The 25,503-nt window shown below is 52.9% G+C and overlaps 1 protein-coding gene across 5 annotated transcripts in view; it reads left to right on the plus strand.

Moving 5' to 3' along the window:
- The first annotated feature begins 7,464 nt into the window (after positions 1-7,464).
- The window catches only part of CD99L2 (CD99 molecule like 2), a 32,890-nt gene continuing 14,851 nt past the window's right edge, over positions 7,465-25,503 (plus strand). For all 5 annotated transcript variants that reach the window (XM_040614432.1, XM_040614433.1, XM_040614434.1 and 2 more), the window contains exons 1-2: positions 7,465-7,577; positions 24,690-24,755. In XM_040614432.1, coding sequence (XP_040470366.1) covers positions 7,520-7,577; positions 24,690-24,755 — 124 coding nt within the window. In that variant the 5' untranslated portion in view covers positions 7,465-7,519. The remainder of the gene's footprint in view (positions 7,578-24,689; positions 24,756-25,503) is intronic.

The following is a 25,503-nucleotide window of genomic DNA, read 5'->3' on the forward strand; positions in this document are numbered from 1 at the left end:
CAAACGAACAAAATGAAAGAGTAACAGAGACTTACACTTAGAGTCACCCCTAAGTGTTTCACATGACAACAGCAGGGAAAACACAGTCCAGACTGTTGTTTTAATGTTGATAATATTCCAAAATCTGCAGCGCTTGCTAATTTCTCAGCGGAAATAAAATCTTTGACATCGGTGGGAATTCTGTCTGGGCATGGAAGTTGGTGGTTACATTAAGGTCTAGCTGTAAGAGACTGTTTGGATGGCAAGATCTTTAGCACAAAGTTCCTTTCCATGCCTGCCCAGAGCACCTGGACTGCCAAGCAGAGGGCAAAACTTCAGTCGAATTGCGCTAGACCTGAATACCTCCGTGCATGCACCGTGCTTTCTGCCAACGCCCGTGCTAGAGGAAAGGCTGTTCTGGTCTTTGCTACAGGCAGGGCTGACCCTTCGCCACCCCCTGCCAGCAGCCGGAGGGCTGCCCGGCGTGCCAGCCTGCTCTGCCGGAGCGCGGTTGCTCCTTGCATCTCAGTGGGCTGGTTATCGCCGTGCGCATCCCGCTCCAACGTGGGCCATGGCTGGAAAAAACGAGGCTGTTAAATTTCCCCCAAAATCAGGAAGATGGGAAAAAATACAGGAGGCGAGGGGGGAGGGAAGAGGGGAAGAAAAGCGTTATGATCACGGCAGCAGGGAGAAGGAAAGAAAAAGAGTTAAGACAGGAAAAAAATTCAATGTAGTACGAGCATAAATCAGGATCACTTCAGGTATATGTCAAAATAGTGTCAGATCTTTTTCTGTTCATTAAGTCAGCAGTTAAACACCCACCAGCTCCACTTCTTGCTAGCCCTGGAGTTTTGCTACACCTGGAGATCCACACTATGGCATCAGCAGTAGAAAAAACTGGATTTGTAGGCAAATGACCTCATTTAAGAGCACTTTGGGTGAACTCCTGTACCCTGACCTGTGTTACCATGAGATCCACCAGCAGGGCTCAGGTCACATACTCCCTACGGTGGCGACCAGCCCAAGAGCCAGGACCAGAGCACAACAAAACAACATGGAAAAAGGACCTGAATTTTGCAGACCAAGACCTGAATTTTGCAGAACAAGACCAAGATCAGAGCACAACAAAACAACATGGAAAATGGGCCTGAATTTTGCAGATTTTTTCCCCCTATTTTTAAGTCACATGTAACAGCACTTAACGTATGTCCTTAGGGTCTGATAAAAAGGAAATTACCCCCATCATACCAAGTTAAAAACATCAAATTCATATCTATCCAGCTAATGTGGCAGAGATTACCAGCCTGAACAGTCCTAACAAGGGAACAACTGTGCTTCAGTCTAAGAAGAACTTATCCATCTCTGCCACTTGGAGTTTTTAACTCTCTCTCACATTTACAGAAGAGTCACAGAGAAAATACCAGACACATGAGCATTTTTCAATAAGGTTTTGAACGTGCAACAAAATGTAATATAAAATCACTGCCCAATTACAAAATTTTATAGCATGGTTTTAAAAAAAAACAAACTCAAAACCCAACCCACACACAGTAACTTAAGAACAACCCCAAACTTTCTGGGTTTTATAAACGTTAGTTTCCTTTTTCGTACATAACTTCTGTTACACTTGACGGAACTTTTCCATTACAGGTAGAACGATGAGTAAACAAGCAAACCCCCACTTACAACAGAGGGATAACATTGCACAAGACAGAGTGCATATTAGATTGAGACCACGGTAATTTCCTAGGACTGTATTTAGATGAAAGAGTCTGGATTTTTTAGTGGTTTTGGCCTCAAAACCCTTCCCAAGGGACATGTACAATTTAGCTGTGCTAAAAGTCTCCTTTAGGTTCAACAGCCAAGAAGATAGTGTCATCTTGCTTCTCCAACAGCCAGCATCCAGGATTTGGCAACAAAACTGCTTTCCCCCCAAGCAGTATCAGCCCTGAGTCGTAGCTCCTTTTTACCGGTGCCCACCTCACCATTATATTAACCCAGCCACACTGATCACGCCTGTCCCGTGCAAGGTAAAGCAAACCAAGCAGACACCTTGATCGCCTGACACTACCTGCTCTGCGCTCAAATTTCCACCCTTCTCAGCCTGAATAAGGCTGCTTTATGCAACATTTTATTACTGCAGGTAATACTGCACACTCTCAGCAACAGCAACAAAGATTTTGGTGAAAGCCAGTTTGTTTGTTTGAGGGTTTGGGTTTTTTTTTCCCCCCTTAAAAAAAAAATAATAATTCTCCCCATTTGTAACTATGAACATTCCCCGCCAGTCCTCAGTCAGCCAAAAAACACATGAGGTCTTTCTGAAAAACCAAGTTCTGTGCAACGAAGTTATTAACTGCTGGGAAAGGCAGGAAAGCTCTTTTACAGCTGTTCATTGATCCACTGAACGTCACCTTACACTCTGTAGCCCCTTTTGGATTCTGCAGACTTCTGGAGTAGGCTGAGAAGAAAATAAAAAACTTGGCCAGGGCAGTTATGCTGCTTCTTGAGACATGTTTTTTTTGGGTTCAGGCCTCAGATTCTCAGCCAACGACTTCTGTCCCTGGTGGAAAATCTAAAAAAAACAAACAACCCCCCCCCCCCCAAAAAAAAAAAACCACGCCATTTTTTTCTGCTTTTCAGGAATCTAGAGAACAAACATAAAATTCTAATGTGTTTGTGAAAGATGGGAATTGACCCCAATGCCCCGGTGTCCTTTCATTTGAGGTAATTTCTCAGTTATTCTGAGAAAATAAAGTTTGGAACATCTCTGCCCACAAGTCCTGCTGTCAAAAGAGCAGCGCAGCATGCAGTGCTGGACCCGTGTGCTGCCGGCAGCCTGATGCTGGGAAGCAGGAGAGGAGGCAGCCTGGCCGCACCGGCTGCCGCTCAGCACCAGGCACCTCCAGGCACCCTGCAAGGCACAGCGCTGCGCACACTCTGGTCCTGCTCCCACGGAAGGGGACAGCCTGGTCTACCCAGTGCCGAAGTCACCATCACCAACACTCCAACAAGTCCACACGGTGACTTTAATGACTCTCGGAAACCCTTTACATCGATACCGTGGCTTGTGTCAGTTACTCTGGTTTCAAACAGGTGCATGTAAGCCTTGTTTTAAGCAATTGGCTATCGTCCCGGCGTAGACGAGGCCAGAATTAATTTTCTCTATTTAATTTACGATTCAACATTTTTATTCTAAAACTGTACGCTGATACTTGGGGACCAGCAGGTGCATTTAATCAGTACATAAACCATACTGAAGCAGTCCTGCTTCTTCTCATTCCTGTGCTCTCTAGCACGAGCACACCATTCCTCACACCCAGCCTGCTGCTTAGCTTTCTCTCCTCTTTCCCTTTTAAATGGCACAGACAGCTGATGAAGAGCCAGGCACTCACCTTGACCCAGACTCGAAGCTCCATCACACTTTCTCAGCAGGAACAGCCAGGCTTGAAATGAGAGGTAATGCTTGGCAGGTGCTCCCAGGGGACTGGCCAAAAATAAATGCACTCTCCAGTTAATTTCCATCCTCGTACTACCAACGTTTCTCCTTTAAAAGAGCAGCTAAAGCATTTGATTTACACAAGGCAAGGAGGTTCTGCGCACGTTTGCACTAGCAGTGGCAGACCCAGCACACAATGGGGAACATTCAGACCCATTTTAAGCACCCACGTAAGGTACCCATGTTCCCCATATGGACAAGAGATCTTTTAGGGTGTGATTCAGAGGACTGTAATTACGAACCTGCCTCTCACCTTTGATTACAGCAGGAGTCTAGACATCCAATGTAGGCAGAGAAATGGCATGCTTAAAATTAGCTTGTGCAAATATGCCCCAATGCATGCGTTGTGCAAGGCAGCAGCCTGGATGCTCTTTGGAAAGATGGTTATGGCGAGTAGTACCCGGCACTTGGCAGGCGGTGAGAAGCGGAGGAAGTCTGTTTACAGGGAGCTCTACTCAGCCGTGACTTCCACCACAAGCCACTGCAGCCAGCCACAGAATGCCACAGGCTGGGGGGGGGAACTGAGCCCCAAAGACCCCCAGCTGCTTCCCTCAGCTCAGCTGCTGGCATTGAAGGAGGAAAGTCTGCTGGATCCCAGCTCTGGCACAGGACCAGAGCCAGCAGCACGGCAACCGGCCAGCCCATTGCCCAGGGAAACCTACTCCTTCCTTCTCCACCGTGATGTAGCTGTGACAGAAGAGACTGGGAATATCCCTGAGCCTTTTAACCGCAGGGCTGCTGGGGTGGTGCAGGCTAGGGGCCGTTTGTAGGGTTGCCATCTCATACTACTGCTTGCCTTTTTTTTTTTTTTGGCTTTTTTTTTTTTTTTTTAAAGGAACCACTTAGATCATATCTTTAACCAAGGCTTTAGAAAACAAGGCATGTAGCAAATCTGAACAGACAATAAAATAATAATATTAATTAATAATAATAAAAATAAGAAAAACAATACCTCAGGCAGGAGACTGACACAGGTGGAAATGTACTTCGGCCTCTGAAATTGCTCATTTTCAATTGTGTATTTTCATTTTCCATCAGAGATAACTGTGTGGTAAGGCTATGTGTTGCTACATGACAGCTCACTCTGCTTTTAAAACAGCAGCACTTCAGTAGCAGCTAAATAGATGCTTTTTATGTGTCCATCACTTATCAAGGGTAATTGATTAGTGCCTGTGAGGGACTCTGAGATCTAACGGATTACGTATTCTGAGCCTGCTAAATTATTTGAATAGGTTTAGGAAGAAAAAGGTTCTAAATCAGATTTTTGTGTGACCCAGCATTACCTTTCCTGATCAGCATTTCCCCTGCCCTTCAAACATATTTTTGCTCGGATAGACAAACACATGCTAAGCCAGGCAGCAGATTTTCAAAGGCAGCAAGAAAGAGTTAAGCGTTATACCTGGTAAAACATAACGGGAAGCAAGTATCTTTTCCCACTGAAAGTTTCTCCGATGGCTGTTTATTCTGCTATTTAAAGATTACAGCTTTAACCTAGCTCAAGAGAAGAAAATGAAAAGGTCGTAGCTCCCTTGAGCTCAGAGGAAAGCAATCCAACGGGAAGACGGCACTGCAGCCCTGGACAACATAACGGGTGTGAGGCTCGGCATGGACACGGACATGGGCACATCCTCGGCGGAGCAACTGGAAGTGTTTAAGCCTCGGCTGCCTGCCTTAAACACACCCCGAACCAAGAATAGCCTGGACTCCTGGGCACAGGTCAGGCGATGCTGAGTCACTTGCTGGCCGATCCCCAGGCTTTCCAGCTGCCTCGGGCTCGGCCTCCCTTAAAGACACAACTTGCACCCATCACACACAACCCCAGCTCTGGCTGGGCATGACCCATCACACACAACCCCGGCTCTGGCTGGCCATGCCAGGCCAGGGACGGCACCCTCGGGTGTCAGGGGGTTTAGCCAGATGGGTGGCTCCAACATGAACTCCCCGTTCGTACCGCCCCATTTCCCTCCAGCTCTGGAGCGCAGCGCTGCTGCTGCCTTCCTGCCAATTAAACGCTACATTCATACATTTCTTTGTAATTATGAATCAACTCACAAGCATCGGTGCGCACCCCAGGCTCACACAGAACGGCAAACAATATACTGTCACGGGTTGCATCAGCTGCTGCGATGCTCTCTCATGCCTTCAGGCTTGCTAAAGCTGATCTAACTCTAATATAATAGCCTTTTTACCCGCCTCCTCCCTCAACAATTACCAGAGGCTTGGAAAGGCATTGAAATGCAAATAGCTGATGGAGAGGTTATTGGGGAACCAGACTGGGAAGGTACAAATATGGTCCTGCTAGTTCCCTTCAGTTTGATTCGAACAGGACCGTAACCCTGAATTTATTTTTGTATAAATAGGAAGACAGGCATTATTGTCAATGCGACAGGCATTATTGTCAATGCACGGACTGCCCTGTATAGCAGCTGAGCTGCATCTTCTCCAGCTCAGCTCCTCTGTAATCTGGGACCCCTGTTACTCCCGCTAGCAGCTGCAGCAGCAGAGAGGATTGCACAGTACAGAAGCTTCTGCAACTCCGATGGCATGATATGAGCACACTGAACCATGCTAACCTACCAAAACCCGCTCCGGTGCAGGCTTCAGAGCTCTTTCCCCCTGAAGCTTACTGGAAGGCAAGGCACTGGGTGCCACACAGCCTGCGATCTTCTGTGTGGCCACAGATGAAAATCAACAACAGAGCATCCCTCACTGCTATCCCAACACATCCTTCACCCCAGGCACTGCTAAAGAAGGTTATAATTCCCCCACGGTCTGTTTACACACTATCTGTTCCAGTTATGTTCCCAGCAAGGACAAAAAGCACTGTTTGGACCCAAGGCAGTCCCGACAGCCGGCTGGAACAGCCAGGGTCAGCATTATCTCCCAGCTGCTAGGAGGTGGGGGGGACAAGGACAACCCCGACACTTCTTCAGCCTTTCAGTCCCCACTAAGGCTTTAGGAATTCCTCCTAAATATAGGCTGCATCCTCACCCCCATTTCTGTAGTGAAACAACCTACAAATATCAACGCAGAAGATACTGCAGCATTAATTCCCTCCCCCGGTTTAAAAAGGGATGTAGGGTCCGGCACACGAGCTACAGGGGGTCAGCTCCTCTGCTTTGGCAAGGACGTGGCCTGAGGGCAGATCTAATCGCGGTTTACAGCTACTTAAGGGCAGTTATTAAGGTTACAGACCCAAACGCTTCTTGGCAAAGCCAGGCAACGCAACAGGGGGCAACGGCCAAAGAAGCGGCCAGGGGCGGGGCGGGGGGGTCAGACTGGACCCAGTAGAGTCTCCGTCACTGGGCAGTGGGGCAGCACTGCCCTGGGTCACCCCGGAGGTGGGGGAAGCTCCATCCCAGGAGCTTTCCAGCGCCCCACCAAAGCCACGCCGATGTGACCGGCTGCCCGTGTGTCCCGCTCCGAGGGGGCGTTCGGGCTAGAGACCTCCAGAGGTCGCTTCCAGCCAACATTTCCACGGCTCCGCACCCTCCGCGTTAAAAACCGTGGCACTAAAGGGTGAAATCGCAGCAGCTCCCTGCCCTTCTGCCGAGCCCCTCCCGGGAGCGGGGCTGAGCACCCCCGCGCCACCCGGCACCGCGGCTCCCGCAGCCCCAGCCCCCCCCCCGCCGCATCCGCCCCCGGCAGCGGCGACCCCGGCCCCGCACAGGCCTCCCGCCAGCACCCGGCCCTGCCGCCAGCACGGGTTCCCCCCGCTTCGGCGACCAGCGGCGGGGGGCTGCGCCCGGCGGCCCCCACCGCACAGGCCGGGAGGGGCGCACCGCGGCCGGGCCGCAGCAACGCGCCTTCTCGGCGCCGGCAAGAGGCGGGCAAGGCACGGAGCCGCCGGGACCCCGCCACCCCCGCGGCTGCCGCCGGGGCTCCGCCGCCCCCCGGCCGCGCCCCCTCCCCGCTGGGGCCCCGGGGCCGGGCGGCGGCACCAACGGGGGCCGGCAGCGCCGTGAGCCCGCCCCGCCCCGCCCCGCCCCGCCCCGGCGGAGGCAGGCGGCCGTGCCCGCGGCAGACGCGCAGCCCCGCCGCGACATGGCCGGCCGCCGCCTCCTGGGGCTCCTCCTCGCCTTCGCCGCGCTGCTGGGCGCAGGTAGGGCGGCCCGGCCGCCGGCGGCGCGGGGCGGCGGCGGGAGGGGGCGGCCCGGGGGGGTCCCGTTGGGCGGCAGCGGGAGGGGGCGGCCTGCGGACCGGGGAGGGGGGGGGGGTCCCGCGGGGCGCGGCGCCGTTTGCGCATGATCGCGGCGCCGGGCCCGGCCCAGGCACGGGGGAAACCCCCTCCCGACCGGCCGGGGTCGCCCCGCAGGGTGCACCCCCGGGGGGACACCGTGCAGCGGCTGCAGCCCCCCGCCCCCGCCGCGGGTTGGATGCATCCCCCCAGCAGCGCGCAGCCCGGCCCGGGGGGTGGGTGTGGGGGAGGCTCACGGGGCCGCGGAGATGCACCCCGGGGAGGGTCCCTAGGAGGGTGCATCGCCCGGGGGATCGTCACTGGGGGGGTTGCACCCCCGGGGCCCCACCCAGCGCAGAGCACCCTTGTACCGCTGCGGGTGGCGGGACGCCAGGCTGTGCACCAGGGCCGGGCCCCGCCAGAGCCCTTCCCGGGGCGCCCCCTCTGCCCCCCGCCCCGGTCGGGGCTCTTCTCGTCCCCCGACAGCGCCTGTCCCTTGTGGGTCCGTTCCCACCCCCCACCCCCCCCCCCCCCAGCAGCTGCTCCTGCACAGGTGCCGGACAGATAGGATGCGCCAGCCCGTCGGTGGGTGACAATACTGGCCATTGCAGCAGCTCGGAGGGCAGCCTCTGCCTCTGCCTGAGAAAGTGGCGCACCGAGGTTTGCACAAAATGTGCGATGCTGCAGGTATGAGGCTCTGTAGCAGCCTGTGTCGTGGGTAATCCCAGACCGAGAGAGTCACAGAGCTGTCAGGGACGGAGTTTGGGTTTTGGATCTCTGCTGACAGAGCTACGGGATTAGCAGATTCTCCGGGTGACCCAAATTTCTCAGGCTGCTGGCTATGTTCTCAATCTTTTTCAGTCCCACCACTGTTTCTGCAGATTGGAATAGTCTAACCCAGAAACCAGTCCCAGCTGGACAGTAACTGGGAAGATAGAGGGGGAAAAAGCACACTGGGTTGTTTTGGGGGGTGAGGGTAGGTAATTAAAATCAGTGCAAAGCTTACCACAGCTCTTTGTTAGTTTCCTTTAAAAAAACAGCTGTTTGCTTGTTTGAATAGGAAAAAAGTCCCCTGAAAGGTTGGACAGAGGAAACAGACGGCAATTATGTAAAAGGCCTTGGGAAAGTTTTTCTAAAAAAAAATCTATTAGCAAGGAGGCACGTATCAAACACCAGTTGGTTAGACAATATTAGCATCAAAGTGAAGAGTGAACTGGGCCAGGACCAGCTTTTGCTGTTGGAAGAGATGAGGTTTCCCATTGAGTCAGCCTGGAATTAGTCTCCGTTTGCATGAGGTGCGTACATGCTGGTGCACCTCGAAGGGTAGCACCATGGTCCAGAGTTGCTTATGCTCACCAATTTAGCAGCTACATTTTTAATTTAGATATCTGTTTGATAGGCTGAGCCAAGAGACTACGCATAAAGTTTTAGATTAACATTTAAAAAAAAATCTGTTTAGTCAGCAGTAAAGCTATTTGCATTCTGCGCTTGCAACGTGGGCAAAGAAACATGCAGTTCTGTTTCATTTTGGAGCTCTGGGCTGCAGACTCCAGCTCTTAAATATCCTTGGCTGTGTTTGTATCAAAATGAATTTCACTGAAACGTTCATAAATCATTCCCGCCAGCGCAAGGTTTCACAGGTAATTGAACAACATTAAGTTCAGCTCCTGTCTGAGCTGCTTTAAATGGCCTCTCCGTGGAAGTAACTATATAAAGGTAGGCAGGGTCTGCACTTGCAAGCTCTCCTGCACAGCGTCCTGGTCCTGCTGACACTGGGCACGTAAGGTGCCGGTGCTCCAGCCTTCCCAGGTGGCCTCCGGTTCCTCCCCTGATGGGTGGTGACTCTCCCAGCCCATGGCTGGGTGCCTGCTCCTCCATCTGTCTCTCTCCCAAACTCTTGGGAGCAGCTTTGCAGCACCCTGACAGAGGCGCGGAGAGCCCTTCCCCACCTGAGCGCTCAGCTGGCCTTCTGGGCAGCGAGGTGGCCTCCCCACCACCATCCCGTGCCCACAGGAGAACATCAGGGGGTGGTAAGGAAACGGGTTTGCAAGGCAGGGCGTTCCACCCCCCCTCCTCAGGACAGCGGCAGCAGAAATCAGATTTCTTCATTGCCTCTGTTTGCTGGCTCCTTTTTTAGCTTCTTGTTCTGAAACGGTCTTTCCAGTGCTGCCAACGGTGGGTCACAGGCAGCCCAGTCTGTTGCAGGCTGGGAGGTTTACAAATGGCCAAGGATAGCAAACTAGACAACAAAACCGGTACTTAGCATGACTCCTGCAGCTCATGTCTGGATCCACCGTTGACACAAGAATAACGTGCCTCTTGGCTGTGGCTGTCCATTAAAGCAGGAATGAAATCCTGCTTATTAATTGAAAAAATATGGTAGGTTTTGGGTTTCTTTTTGGTCAAATTCCACTGTGTTTTCCTCTGTATGTGACTGTGCACTCCAGTGTCTGGTGGGCTGTCGGACAGAGCCGTGCCACATCCCTCCGCACCTCTGAGCTGCTGTGCTCCCTCCGCCCTCACCCATCTGGCTGCGGGCGCAGGGCTGGAAACAGGAATCACTCACAGGGCTTCAAGCCTTTTTCCAGTGCTGCTAAACTCCAGCATATTCCCGCAGCGCGGTGAGGGGCAGAAGCGTTAAAGTATTTTGAGGCAGTGGAGGAACCCAAATGCCGTGCAAAGCCTTCTTGCTGAGAGCCAGAGGCCAGCGTTCCCTATGCTAGCATGTTGCACAATGTTTTAAATGCATAGATCCATGGCTTTTCCAGAAAGTAGTTACGTTTGAGTCACTCCGGGTTAGCCACATGTTTGTGCAAAGTGATAAGGGAAACGACCAAACAAGAAACTTTCCAGTCATTTTTTTTCCCCTCTCGTGGTAATCCAGTACAGAAACGCACTGATGTGCTTTCATGGAAAGATGGTGTATTTGGCACCCGAGGTCAGTGTTCTTGCAGGGAGCACAAGCTTACCTCTTACAGGCCTGGCAGGAAGGGCACGTCCAGATTTTATGCTACACTTTGTCTAAGAAAAGCTTGACGAAAACCTCAGTGACCACAACCCAGCGATAAGAATAGTTCGCAGTATCAGCAGTGACGGGCGACTCTTCGTGTTGACATCCCGTGTCTTAATAAACAGTGTTGCACAGATCACCTCTCCTCTCGAGTGTGACTACAATATCCCACCAGCAATTACAATAATTACTTAAATGTGAAAGTAATATTAGACAGTATAATTAGCTATTTATAACTGTTGCACAGATGGTTGCAGCCACTGCAGGCAGCTCCTTGGCACAGTCTCTGCACAACGGTGCCCAGCCGAGAGCGCAGAGGAAGCGGAGAGGAGCCAGCTCTTTTCCAGATGTTTTGCCAGGTGTCCGGGCTGTGCTTTGCGGTGGGCAGCGGTGGGCGCAGCTGGCAGAGAAGGGGCTGCCGGTGCCAGGTGACCCACCAGCTCCGTGCCGGTTGCTTGCCCGGGTTGCTCGCCATGGCTGTGCTGGGAGTTTTGCAGGGAGGAATTGTTTGGAGGAGAAGCAAAAGCCGTGGTTTGGCTTTGCTGTCAAAGCTGGAGATAGCGGTGCTGTGTAAGGTGTTTACCTGTGCTAAAAATCTTTGTTATAATACATTATTATGTTATTAAATTTATAATTACTAGGTATCAGCAGTGAGCTAAAGTAATACATTTAAAGAATAATTTTTACTTTGATAGAGTCTTTAGTACGTATGACAAAGCAAGAGAAGCTAAATTAGTTTTCTTACAAATTATCTCTGATCTTTGAACAAATATGCATTAATTAAATGTGCTATGCCCAGATATTTATGTACGTAGCTTTGGAAATAATTAATTTCCATACTTCTGCTTATATTTTGGAACTTTTTCTTCTACCAGCCCAGTGAAATCTATGCTTGGAAATGGCCATTTAACTCTTTGGGTTTTTTTTCCCCTGTTACAAAAATGCAATTTTTTCCTTAACATCTGTTGCAACTGTTTCAGCCCTTAAAGCACATAAACCAGAAGAGTCTATTGATCTCCAGTGCTGACTAGAATAAACTTTTAGGACTGCTTGCTTTAAAAATAAATTTGTTTTCCCTTCGAAAAATATCTCTTGGAGTTTTAAGGCATTGACTTTACAATTAACTAAAGGAAAAACTGGGGTTTTATTACACAGTGCTTCTGAAGCCACTCATAACAAAATGTATGTTTAATAAACTACATAACTGATGGCAAAGAGAAAACCTTTGCAATAATTCCTTTGTAATCTGGTTGATATAATTCACTGTTGCTGGAAGAACTTGAATATAGGGCAACGGAAGATGAACACGGCATATCAAAATGCAGAACATGAAAGGGCTTTTTTTGAAAAGGAAACTTCAAAGTTGGGGATCCAGATGCTGGAGTCACTAGCTGTGATTTGGGATGCGAGCACAAGAACACATTCGCTGAGCGAAGGATGCTTTTGTGAAGAAAACAGAGAGCCCCCGTACAAGCCCGTTAGTTGTCGCAAAGCGAGAGGTGAACGCGTTCTGTGCACGTGAAGGGCTTTCGGTGGAGCTGCATAGGGTCAGGTTTGGTTTTGATCCTCTGAAAGCTCAGCCTGCTGGTGCCATGCGGATGGAGTTAACGCTAATACATATTTACCAAACTCTCCTGCAGTCACTCCAAAAATCCTTGTCCATTGCCTTCCAACCTTGTCTAGGAAACAGACGATTACTGCAGTGGGAATGCTGGGGCCACAGGTGGAAAGCTGGTGCTGAGTACAAGCTCCTCTTCCCCCGAACACCCAAGCACACGAGCAGCAGCAGCAGGGAGGGAGCAGGCCAGCTCCGCTGTAGGGACTCAGTGCTGGTATGGCATATACACCTATAAAAGCCAGTGAAAGCAAAACCAGAGGCATTGGTAAGATCTTGGAGGTGGCAGCTGAGGCAGGGAGGAGGGATGCTGCACACAGCATCGTTCTGCTGTTGGAAGGCTCTGCAGGCTGGCACAGGATTGTCTCCAGCAAAGAAGGTGCTGGGAAAAGAGAATTGCTCAGCATTCTCCTTTCATTGCCCCATGAAATGCTTTCTTTCCCCATGCACAAAGAAATGCGGATGGAAAGAACCGGTCACGGTTGGAAGAATCTTACTGAAATCCTGCTTCAGACGGAGGCGCTCCTGGCCGGGTGTTCAGGGGTAGCTGCAGCGCCGGCTCCTGGAGCGTGGGGGGCAAAGGTTGAACGAGCAGAAGAGGTTTCCAGCCCCAGCCATGGGTGACAGAGGGGGTGCTTGTGCTGCCGAAGGCACGTTAGATCTGTGGTAAGATTTTGAACAGCACATTAATTTGTGACCATAAAGCGTTAACTGCTGACAAACACGTGCTTTTAGGGGTAGGAGCTTAGTGAAAAGACTCACTCTCTGTATCAGAGCTGCGTATGACCTATCTGGGAATAAAGCAAGCAGTTTGGTGGAGCAAGCGTCTCTGTGATGACCAGCCACCTCCATTCAGGTATCCCTTGCTGCTGCAGGACCTGGGTCATTTTTCCAGATGATATGATCTGAGCAGAGCTAATGCCAGACCCCATCTACCTTATCTGGAGCAAAAACATGCCCAGGTCCCATCCTGCCATCTGGTATATAGCGTTCCTCTTGGAGATCTGCATAATTTCTGCTGCAGGGCCTGAGCGTACCCTGGGGTATGCTCTCCCGCTGTGAAGAGGTAGAAGGACCAAGAACTGGAAAAGCTTCCCCCTTGCCCAACACATTTTCCCACCCTGGAGGCTCTTTTGGCCAGAGAAATCCCCATACAACCTGATGCCAATGCAACACCACGCTGAAGAGGTTGCAGCCCCCCAAAGCCAAACCATCCGGGGCGATGCTTCGCGATGGTGCAAGCCTGCCCTGAGCATCCCCCTTACCCCCAGGCAAACCCCTGCTTTCTGACCCAGGAACAGGCAGGTTTCTAACCCGGGTGCTTCAGCTGGGGTGGGCGTTCAGCCTCGCCTCACTAGCCGGGCATCAGCTACTGCTGCTGGTGACAGACTGTCTCACGCACTGTCAGGAGACACTGAGCGAACGCCACACAGTTTGTGTGTGTAATTATTTGCCAGGAAACCAGAATCTGTTATTTCCAAAAATCCATAGGACAGCATTAGGCTTTGAGCCTGTGTGTACTTTTAAAAACACACGCAGATCCCAATAAGTCTTTGGCCTCATGCAGAAACTAGAGCATTTAAGTGAGGTTAACTATATGTTTGAGGGGAAAAAATAATAATAAAAGAATGGTATATTCCTCCTTTTTCTTTTGTAATGATGATCTTAACTGAGTGATTTAGATACATTTGCAGAGGAAATCTCAGAGCCGTAACACTTGAGTTCAAAGTAACAGTTTATAAAACAGTTGGGTTTTTTTAAATGTTGGTGCTATTCCCTCCACAAGTAGGGTCAGAGGGAGCAAGAGACCTGTTAGATTTCTCTTTGAACACAGTGAGCTTCCATTTTTGTTTAAATTATTTCATGCACAGTGCTCTGGTAATAAGGTGACTGTTCCCCTGGTCATGGGAGGCAAGACCATGTAGCTGTGCACCTCCTTCATCTAGAAAAGTGTTTTATCTCAGGATTAAGTAGCTGTCTTTCATAAAAAATCATAGTCATGACGTAATTTTAAAAAAAAAAATTCACGATATCCTGTAACAGAAACTTTTAGAATTTGCTGTGATAAGTTGCCGTTGACTTAAACACTTTTTTCCCCCTGGCAGAAGTATTTCAGCAGAGCTTTCTTACCTGCTTGACGGGGGACCCTGCTTCTGCGCCCTGGCACCCGCGGGTGCGGGAGGCAGGCTCTGGGTGCACACCCCCAGCCCTGCTTCCCAGGGTCTGCCCTCAGCTCCTCTGTCAAAGCAAGCGGCCAAACACCTTCCTGAAAACCAGCCGGTGCAAAAGGCTGAGGGATGTGGCCCAGCTTCCCTTGCTGTGGGCAAGCCAAGAGGGGTGGTCTGGCAGCTGCCGGGTCGGGTGGGGGTGGCTGGCCCAGCTGGCCATGGCCGGTGGTTAAAAATCACTGCCAGGTCCTGCACCACCTGCTCAGCATTGCCTCCAGCAGATCTCTGCTGCTGCCTCCTGCTTGGGGCGGGGTGGGGGGAGCACAGCCCCCTGCCCTGCTGTCCCTCCCTGCTGGAAGCCCCTTCCCATGGCAGGTGGGGGGGGGGCCTTGTCTGAAGCCAAAGCAGCAGGAGCATGGTCAGGCGAGAGCCACGCGTCCCAGCGTGCCCGATGCCGGGAGGGCGCAGGCAGCGAGCAGCACAGGCTGGATCCCCACCCGATCCGGATCCCCGGCGTTTGCAGGGTGAGGTGTGATGGAGAGGCGAGCAGGCGGCTGCAGGCGTGTGCTGCAGCAGCGGGCAGGCTGGAGCCCTGCATTGCAGCTGCGGTGACAGGGGACAGACAAATGCCTTCAGCCCGAGCAGAGGGCTGTAACCCCCACGTCTCCCAGAGCCTCCCTCCATCTGTCAGCATCGCCCCAGTCTTCGTCCCCCCTACCGCTCCGCTTCCGACTTTAAATAGCACAGTATGACAGGAGCAGCACATCCCCAGTGATGAGCCAGCATTTTTACCGTGTAATTCCCTATTTACCTACTTTTAACTACAGCATCTTCTCTTGATCTTTATCTGATGAGAGCAATCTCTTCCCATTGGGAATTGGGTGATAAGCATTTAATCTCCTGCTTCAGTTTTCTTTGGGCTCCTGCTTCTTGGGCTTTGTCATAAGTTGTTCCACGCTGGGTTATGAACAAAATATTTTCATGCCACAATTTGTTGCCTGGTTGATAGGCAGGCACCTTTGGCCCTAGGCAAATTCAGTCATTACTTAGCGCATAAGCAGAAATCAGATGGCTGATGTGAACATACCTGGTAACGTTTCTGGATGGACGGCATGCAGGAAGGTGAAGACACCCCAGTTTTCAGCCCTACACCCACCACAGTCATAGGGGGGAAAAGGAACTTGCTGTGTTTTCTGACCTTCACTAGGGATCACAGACGGAGTGAGCTGCGGTCCGTGTTTCCCACCCAGTGCCTGGTGAGGGCCAGGGGCAGCACACCGGGGTACAGCTGGTGCCAAGGCTGCCCCCAAAGTGGCTCCAGCTCTAATCCTGCCTCCTGCTCCCAGCCTGCCTTTCCCTGGCACGGCTGGCTGTCCTCACTGCCCCACAAGGCTGTGGCCACCTGCCCCTGGCTACAGGGAAACCAGGCTGGTGCCTGCTGGGGAGCAGGGTCACAGCACCCCCACACCGCCCCTTCCTTTGCTGCACAAGCAGTAATCCAGTCCTCCGGCAGACCCCTGCACATGGAGGGGGGCAAACCCGGGTCCTGGATGACACTGTTGGTTCTGCTGTGCCCTGAGAAAGCCACCTTTAACCATTCCCTAACCTGCATAGGGCAGTCGGTGCTCATTTCCCCTCTGCTGCTAGCAGGGTAGGTGGGGTCTGGGAATAAGAAATATGCCATCCGCATCCTTTCCCCCTTCAGGTATAAGAAATTGCTTTTCCTTAAAAACACCAAAACCAACGAACAGCGAAAGAGTGAGAAGAAGAAACACTCCCCTTTCCCATCAAATGCACCTTTGGGTTATTGAGGATTACCTGGAGCATTTTCCTAGGGAGGGTCAGAGAGTTGCTCTCTAGGCTCAGCAGCAGACATCCCAGGAGGGCTGGGACAGGCTGAGGTCCCTCTGCCTTTGGCCACAACAGCCCCATACCCAGCCCAGGCACAGAACACTGGGTATCGTCCCATCCTCATCTCAGACACAGCTGTGCTCAGGCTTTCTCTACAGAAGGAGAAACCTTAAATACTTGTGCTCAAAACCTTCCAGCCTTGTGCTCCTGATGCAATTAATCTGGGACTAATTGGAAGTAGGTTTTGGCAATGCTGTGGCCAAGACCTCTTTGACACAAGCCTCAAATAACGATTATCTTATTAAAGTTGCTTAGGAAACATCACCTGGTTTATGTGCAGAGATGTCAGAGCACCTTGGAAACCTTGAAAGCTGTGAGTGCTGATACCAAAGAAAACCATTTCGATTGGCTTCTTGTATTGCCCGAACAGGGCTACCTGCTTTCTGACCATGCTGGGGTGGAAGATCCAGTGAAATGTTTGTTTTTCTGCTCATGGAATCAGAGAGAGGATGATGCTGGAGCCAGGCTTAGGGCAGACCCCATCAGCAGCTGCTGGTCCAAGGCATCTCATGGGAAACCCTGATGCGAAGCCTTTCCTAGCTGTGGTAGTGCTGCCCTTGGTGGGCTTTGCTTTTCACTCCGAGCTGTAGAGGGTTCCTGCTGGCACCTGGAGGCGTCTGTCTGTCTGTGGTGGGGGGTACTGCTCTGGCTGGTGCTTCTGGGGAGCCTGGGGTGCATGAGCGGGTCAGGGAGCTGCTGGGCTCCTGGAGCTGAGGGCTCCAGCCCAGCCTGAGGTGGTGGATGGATGCTTCATGCAGCAGATCAAGCCCTTGGCGGTCCCTGCACACAGCTTGCCGCTGCTGAGGACGTCACTCGTAGCACTGTGCAGCCGTACTCCTGGGGTGGGAATCACACCATAGGGGATGCAAAGGCCCCTCGTAATGCTGCGAGCACCGGGGCTGCGGCCGGTGCCCTGCCAGCCTGCAGGGACAGGACGGTCCCCAGGGCACTGGGGCTCCTCCGTGGCCTCGCTGCTGTTAGACCGACTTCTGTCGCATTGCATGGCAATGGTTGATGCGATGTGACGCATGGCCCTGGGCTGGGCACCCCCCCGAAACAGATATTGTGTGGCTGCCTCTCAGCACGTCACCCCCAGGATTAGGCCATCGTCGGCAGAGCTGCGGTGTCTCGAGGCCGGCTGGCGCTGGCAGCCCCCTCCCGCTCACAGCATCACGGCGATACACCGACACTGGCAGAGCAGTGAAACCGGTGGAAACGCTTCGTGAATTTGCTTCTTCCCATCTCGGTCTCCAAGCATATGAAGAAAGACCCTTTTGCCATGCTCCTGCAGCCTCCAAGCTGGTGGCTCTGCACTGGTTTGAAAAGCAAAACCAACTGGCAGCAACAGAGCCATTCCACTAATAGCCCTTCTCATCTCATTTTTTTAATAAAACATGGAAATATAGTAATCACCAGCAGTCTGAGTCGGTGAGCCTGAGAGCAGATAAAAGAGAAATGTTGGCAAGGAGAGGAAGTTGGCGCAAGAGCTTAGCACGAAGAAACTCCTCTGGATTCAAGGGTGATTTCTGCCCCTCTGGGAGCTGGCTAGGTGGTCGTAGAGGTTGGTGGCTTTGGCGATGGAGGCTGGGTGGTCGTGGAGGCTGGTGACTTTGGTGGTGGGAGCTGCCATTACTCCAAGGACAGCACGGGGGGAAGCAGGGCCTCTTCTCACATACCAAAATTCAGGAGGAAGAGGCCAGCACCTGTCCTTAGCTCTCAGCTTCCAAGCTTTCCTTGCAGCCTCCGTGCAGGCACACCTGGTGAACACTGCGGGATCTCTGCAAGCCGGTTACCAGATGCAACTGCTGGGAAAGGGGAGACGAGGGCACTTCCCTCTGGGGTTTTAAATCTTGCTGCAGAGGAGTGAGAAAGGCTGTACGAGGTGGCAGCGGATGAGAAACTCTTCCCTGATGTGTTTTTTGTCTGGTCTCTGCAGTGAGCTGCTGGCAGGTGCTGGTGTGGCACTGGAGGCTGAGCCACCAGCTGCGCCCGGGGGCTGTGGGACACCGCAGGGTGTGAGGGGCAGCGCTGCTGCTTCCAGTGCTTTGGGACCAGCTTGTGGGTCTGTCCTTCCACCCGCAGTGGGGAGGAGATGTGTTCACACCATCGGGCAGCCCTCGGCATGGCACAGGGCAGGTGGGCACCACCGTCCCTTGAGCATTCATCGCCTGGCGGGGCGGCTCCCATCGAGGGCTCACCTTGTCCTGCTCACCAGGACGGTGGCCTTTCTGACGCAGCCCCACATCGGGGTGCTGACGGTGTCTGCTGAGGAGCCTGGAGGCCACCAGATGCAGGCTGGTTTTGCCGGTCAGATTTTCCTCGCCACCTCCACCACTCCTGCAGGGTGCCGAGCGTATCAGGTGCTGCCGCCAAATAATTTAAATTGACATAAATTTGCAACTGACACCTGCTTCTTGTCCGCCTGCCCTGGTGCACAGCGACACGGAATTAACCTGTGGCTTAAAACCCCCAGCGAGATCCGCTGTGCTGAGCTGCAGGGCAGTGCTGCCCCATCCAGCATGCCGGCCCGGCTCATCCCACCGCTCCGGTGGCCCAAGGAGAGGGCAAAGCGCGGTGGCGTGGAGCCCAGGTTCCTGGCGGGGACCCGGCAGTGCTGGCACTGGGGGCGATGGAGCCTGCGAGGGTCACGGTGGCAGCACGCTGGCTTTAGCGGAGGCTTTTAGGCATTTCCATTAATAGGTTTCAAACATAACCACCATTAGTCCCTCCACAAAGAGAAAGTCTTCATTATGCAAATTCTCATCTTAAAGCTTTATTCATGTGCTTCCTGGCAGGCTTTCCTTTAATCTCAAGAGCAAGATTGCTTGGAATTACCATATACCCTTGTTAATTGCATTAAAAAAAAAAATTCAGCAGAGGTTGTTTTCACCATAATCAAGAGTGATTTTGATTAGTACTTCTGGAAATCAAAACGTTTCGCTGGTAATGGAGAACGAGGATGGCAGTGTTACCTCGTCACCTGTGAGGAGCAGGGGCCACCCCAGCCGGGGGGCTGTGTCCCCCCGCTCTCGCCTGGCCGTGCCACAAACTGGGGCCACATACCCCTGGTGTCAGCCAGCGGTCCCGCTGCCACGGTGGGTACTGGGGGCTGCATTTCTGCCCCACTTGGCTTCCTGGCTGAGCCCTGGCACCCGGGCTGCCGGCAAGGGTGTTTGTGCAGGGGCACGTCCCTGGGCAGTCTGTCTTCCCTGGCAGCGGCTGAGGAGCTGGGGGAAGTTTAGAGCCTGCTTTTCAAGGCAGAGCTAACTTCAGGAGGAGGCCTGTGCTCTGTGCTCAGCCTGGGCATGTCTCGAGAGAAGCACAGCTGCCGTGAAGCTGTACCGACCCACCTGGCCCGCCAGCGCTGCCCCCGCAGACTGCCCACAACGTCCCAGCGCCGAGGGGCTCTGCTCCCCCTGCGCACACGGAACGCTGCTTTGGTCTTGGCGGTCAGCGAGAACTCGAGGTTTACAAGCAACCTGGCATTAGCAAGTCAGCGTCCCGTGTGTTTGACTTGGTGGCTGGGGCTGTGCCCAGGCAGTGATGGTAGCGAGTTCAAAGCTCTGCTCTGTGCTGCCCAGCATCGCTGCACTGGCCGGCAGCAGCACACTGTCCTCTGCTCCAGCAGCGGTCCCTGGGGACCCCCGGTGCTGCCAAAGATGCCCCAGCTGCTGCAGAGCAGACCTGCGCCCGCGGAGGAGCAGCCATGGGCTCCCCGCAGACCTTTGGGGCTGTATTTTTGCTGAGACAGCGGGAAACGCCACTGCGAGGATGTGGTCGGGCACCAGCAGCGTGACACGGCTCCACACCCAAAGGACCCCCCAGCCCCAGCCCCCCGCCCAGAGGTGCCGGCGCAGCTGTGGGTGCCCTGCACATGGAACCACCTGCGTTTGCCAACACCAACACCTTAATTCAGAGCCAAAATGATGAGGTTTGGTCACCAGGGAGGACCCTGGTGATTTCAGTTACCTTGGCATATGCTTTCCTCCTGCTCTCCCACCCGCTGCCCGCCGCGTCGCTCCTAAGGTAGATGCATAAAAGTCAGGCAGTTTGAATTACTTTCCATTGCCCTTGTACCTGCTTTGCATTCTCCCGTAATCTCCCGGGCTGTCAATCTCGTACCGTTGCGGGCTCTCAATTCCCAGGGAAGCTAAACACATATATATTGCACAAAGAGATCCGTGGGCTGGCACTAAAAATGGAATACACCTCGCTCTGAGTGCTGCAGACAGGGTGCAATATAGCAATATACTGGGTGTGAATTACGATACTGTAATTCAAGCTTTGTCAAACAGTGGGGCTTAATTAGAATATATATATAATTGTAAAAACTAAAAAGCTGACGAGTACAATTGTGCATTTGAGCTGCCTGCTACAGAAAATAATGAGGAGAGAATACATTAAGGCACAAAACCCTTCTACCTTCAAAGAGCAGCTAGCTCTGATTAAAAATACCCCCGGCAAGGCGAAGGGAGTTGGCGAGAGGCGGAGGAGCCTGCGGCGCCAGCTCGGCCATAACTCTAACCTCTGTTTCACAGCCTCCACCCGGCACAGCTGCAGCCTTGGGGTCCCCCCACCTCCCCCGCTGGTGCTGGGGGGTTCGTATTAGGTACTGTGACATGTCCCACCTTGGTTTCTTTTGATTGTCATACTAAAGGAAAATAAGGAGAACATGTCTTGTTTGCCCATTCCCCCCCTGCCCTGGACCTGCAGTGGATGCTTAGTGCCCTTGGCCAGCCGGCATGACACGCAGGGCCTGAACCGCCTCCCAGCTGCCTCTAGGGATGCGCGTTTTCTCCCAGCAGCCAGAGACAAGATCTCTTCCAAGGACCCAGTGCAAGGGTGGTCAGCATCCCCCCCAGCCCTCAAACTAGCCTGCTAACCCCAGCGAAGCTCCCATACTGCTCCCCAGCACCGAGCAACCAGCGGAGGATGGTTTTGCATGCCGGTGGTTTTGTATTCTTGCAACAGGTTGCAGGCGGCGTGGGTGCGTCCTTCAGGGGAGGTGAACGCCAGGGCACGCATGACCCTGGCCACATCACAGACAAACACCTCTGCAACTCAGCAGCGGGCTGCCTACGAACTCTTGTGTGTAGGAATGTGCCTCAGCTTCTTCCAGAATGTATAAACCCCTAATATTAAAGATACTCCATGCTGTGCGTGGGTTCCTGTCAGAGGATGGGCTTTGGGAGCCTGGGAGACCCGATTCTCCAGTGGTTGCAGAGTGGGACTGGGGCCCCAGGAGCAAAGGGATTTGCATGAGACGATGCAGGGAGCAGCAGTGCTGCCTCCTGAAAAACTGCGTTTGTAAGGTAAACATGCGTACCGAGAGCCGGTTGGGTTTTAAGCATCTGGCTGTGAAGTGCTGCATTTGTTACTGCTTAATAACGGAATAAAAGAATAAGGCGGAGAGCGTTCAGCTCTTATCTGTCGGAGCGAGCAGGCAAGTTTGCGTGCCTTTGACGGCAGCGCTCAGTTGTTGATCCATAAAAGGTGTAATACGTCTCCATAACACCCTTTGCATGAAATAAAGATGTTGTCAGCTTCAATTAACTGGCAATCTATTATTAGTCCCTGCCAACACCTAAGGGATTCCTGGGTTTAAATCGCCCTGGAAAAGGATATCGGTTTGCCATGGGCAGTGGTGGGAAAGCCCCGGGAAACAGGCTGTGCCAAGCGCTGCAGCTACTAGGGAAGATGTTAGTGGGTGATTCAGTGCGTTGACAGGTTTCCTAAGTTTCACGCGGGCTGCCTGCACGCCTCTCCCCGCCGGCGGGGATTCCCCTTGGGTGCAGCTGCAGCCCAGGCACGTTAGTGGGTTTACATCAGCCCTGTGAGGGCAGGGGGCTCTGAGCACCTTTCGCCCCCCTGGCCCCGCTCGTGTGCCAGCCAGTGTTTTGATTTTGGAAGCGGCACCCTCCTCTTGCCCTGTGGGCAGAGATGCTGGGGGAGCTGTCACCAAACCCAGGGTGGTGTAGGTGCTGCTCAGCCGGCGGGTCTGGTGAGCCCCCCGAAGCCAGGCAGGGGGGACCCCGTTCTTCAAGGCACTCATTCCCTGCAGGGCCTGTGGCCCCACTGGTGGGGCATCTCCATGCAGCCCCCCAACACTCGCAGCCCTTCAGCAGAAGAACGGGCGAGCTGCACTCACCCCCAGGGCCGCCTGCTCCCCCTCGCTTGGTATTTGGGCTCCTACACCACAGGTGAAGCGCAGGGAGGATGCGCTAACAGCAGGGCTCGGCGCGCAGCAGATCGGCGCCCTTAACATTTACTTAATCACAGAGAGCAGAAGGAGTAGAGCCGGGGGAGGGGGGGAGAGGCCGAAGGGATGGCTCCTAGCATACCAATGCGAGTCTTGGTGCTGCCACTATAACCCTCCTGCCAGCTCGCCCTGCCTGCTGCGGAGCCAGGGGGAACTGAAATGAAACACGGTGACAGCGCATTTCCCCCAGCCGGGTTTGTAATGCTTCTCATCCCGCCAGATGTGCTGCCGTTTCCCCTGTCCAACTTGGTTTAAAGACAGTTTAAAATGGACAATAATGACAGAGCCCTGCTGGTTCCTGAAAATCCAGTAAAGGTTGTGGAAAAAGCCACACTGGGAAGGGGAGCCTGCATGAAATTGCTGGAGAAGCAGGCTTGGGACAGCTGGCCACAGCAGTAATGAGCTTGTGGGATCTCAACAGGGACATGCTGGTGGTTCAGCAGCAACCCATGCACGTGCTAGAGCTGGACACGTGTTTCTTCGGCACCATGGATGGTCTTGCATGTTCCTTACTTGCTCCTTTGTCGTGACACACCGCTTGAAAACCCCGCAGCTTCGTCTGGGCTGTTGGAGCAGGAGACCATCGCCAGTCTCACGGTGCCAAAATTCCCCCAGCAATAAGGCCCAAGAGGCAAATATTTTGGCAAAGGGTCAGAGGGGTGTGCGGGGAGGCAGAGGGTGCCAAGCAAGCCAGGGGCTCGTCCGCACGCCTCACACCGCACATTTCACCCGGTGACTGGGCTCCAGCTGCAATGGGGCATCACCCTCTGCCAGCCGTTCCTCTGTGCTCCCAGGGGAAGTGGCATCCTTCATCTCCATGGGGAACGCAGCCGTGGGCTGGGCCCTGTGTTACACACACACACACACCCAGCAGTAGCTTAACGCCGAGCACCTTGCCAGGGGGGAGAAGCCCGTGGCACCTTCCCAGCCACAGAGCCTGCATTTAAATCACCCTCAGGTTTGCCGAGTGTGCATTTAAACAGACGGCAAATAAAACGAGATGTGATGTGTGAGTAAGTGAAACCGGAGCTGGAGGTGTTGCAGTACTTAGTGACCACTCTCGGTAGAAGTTTTTCACCGAAATGCTGATACCTGCTTTCTGATGGACTGGTGCCTTCCCATTGTTATTGTCCTTGTCAGTAAAGCTTTAAATTTATTCATGAAGCACACTGGAGCTCAGGTGGCAATAGCTAAATCCATTTAGCAGTAGGAATAAGAGGAAAGCCATTTTAATGTTCTCTTGCAGTGCTGCAGTACTTAGCAAACCCAAAGGATATTAATTACTCAGCATGCTCTGAGATGTAAAAGCATGAATTTATCAAGACAAATACATTCAGAACTAGGGTAAGTCAACAGTAATTAACGCGATGCAAAAAAAAAAAAAAAAAAAAAAGACAGAGAAGGGAAGGATTAGCTGGCCCTATCGCAGGAGAACACGGCATAGCGCCGAGTTATCCCCAGGATATTATAAAGTGACTGGAGTTGTGGCGAGGCATCTCTAACGTAAAAACCTGCCTGTGTCTGCCAGGTGTGTCCCTGGGACGGGGTTTGGTCCTGGGTTGCGTTACCAAGGCAGTGATGCAGGCGGTCTCCAAAATGCCAAGCTGCGCATGGCAGCCAGCAGCAGCGGTTTCATACGAAGCCTTTGATGTTGGAAGGTGCTTGTGAAGAAGAGGTGCATAGCTTTTTTTGTTTTTCACTGAATTTGTCTGCGCTGTCCCAATGTTTTCGTGGTGTTTAGCAAATGTGTAATCGTGAGCACAGCCACAGATGAGTGGCAGCTCAAGAGATGAATTGGTAGGCTCTCCTTGACAAATTTAAGCATAGCATGTGTTTTTATACCACATCCATTAGGGCAGACAAATGGAAAATCCAGAGATGACTGCTCTGCAATTTAACAGTCACAGCATTCGGAGAAGGCTGATGTCTTCCTCATCACCAGTGATGGGTTAGGTTTGGGAAAAAACAGCAAAAAACTGAAGCAATTTGAGCAAACAAGTCTAGCCACGCCGTATTTAAAGGTGTTTTACATTGTGTGGAGCGAGTACAACCAGTGCTGGTTCTTTGTCTCCAGGTCATGGGGATGACGCAGGTGACTTCAACCTAGAAGATGCCCTGTTCGGCCCCAGCACCAAGCGACGTAAGTCACATTTATTTGTTCTTTTAAAGAGGAGGAAACATACAGACGTTAATAGCTGCGGTTTGTTCTTTGGGATCTGATGCTGGCGGGAGGGTGGTGGATATGGGCTGCCTCTTCCCTGGGGAGACGCAGTGGCTGGGCTTGCCAGCAGGTGGGATGGGGGATAGTCCTGGAGAAGCTGGTTGCTGACCGTGTGCGCTTCGCTTTCCGATTCCCGTGAGCAAACCACAGAGGCACACTGGTGCTTTCACAGAGCAACGACACGGAATGAATGCATCTTTTTGGCTATTTTGCATTCATTAATAACACCATCCTATTTTGCATTCATTAATAACACCATCAGACATGACCCCGTTTGCTTGGAAGCTAACGCAGTACCGCTCTCCTTCTGCAGCCGGTGAGGGCAACCCGCCGACCTGGCGGGGCTGGGGCAGTGCCGGGTCCATTCCTGGTCCCGCTGCAACGTGGCACCCGCGGAAGGCAGACGGCATGTTGGCTGGCTGCTTCGCTTAATTTCAAGTGTGTAACCCATCAGCCAAAGGAAGCTCATTTCTGAAGGGGGTGCCATGCTGAGGGCGTGCTGGGATTTAATCTTTGGCTTTGAAATAAATCATTTTTATGTAGGTTAGGGCTGGGCTGTGCCGCTGAGGGGACAGCAGTGCCTGGCAGAGCTCAGCCTCAGGCCTGGCAGAAACAGGGGCGAGGGCAGGGGGCTGGCACCACCCTGGGGGGGGCATTCAGTGGAGCA

This window comes from Falco naumanni, chromosome 14 (genome assembly GCF_017639655.2).
Source record: "Falco naumanni isolate bFalNau1 chromosome 14, bFalNau1.pat, whole genome shotgun sequence".
Lineage (NCBI taxonomy): Eukaryota > Metazoa > Chordata > Aves > Falconiformes > Falconidae > Falco > Falco naumanni.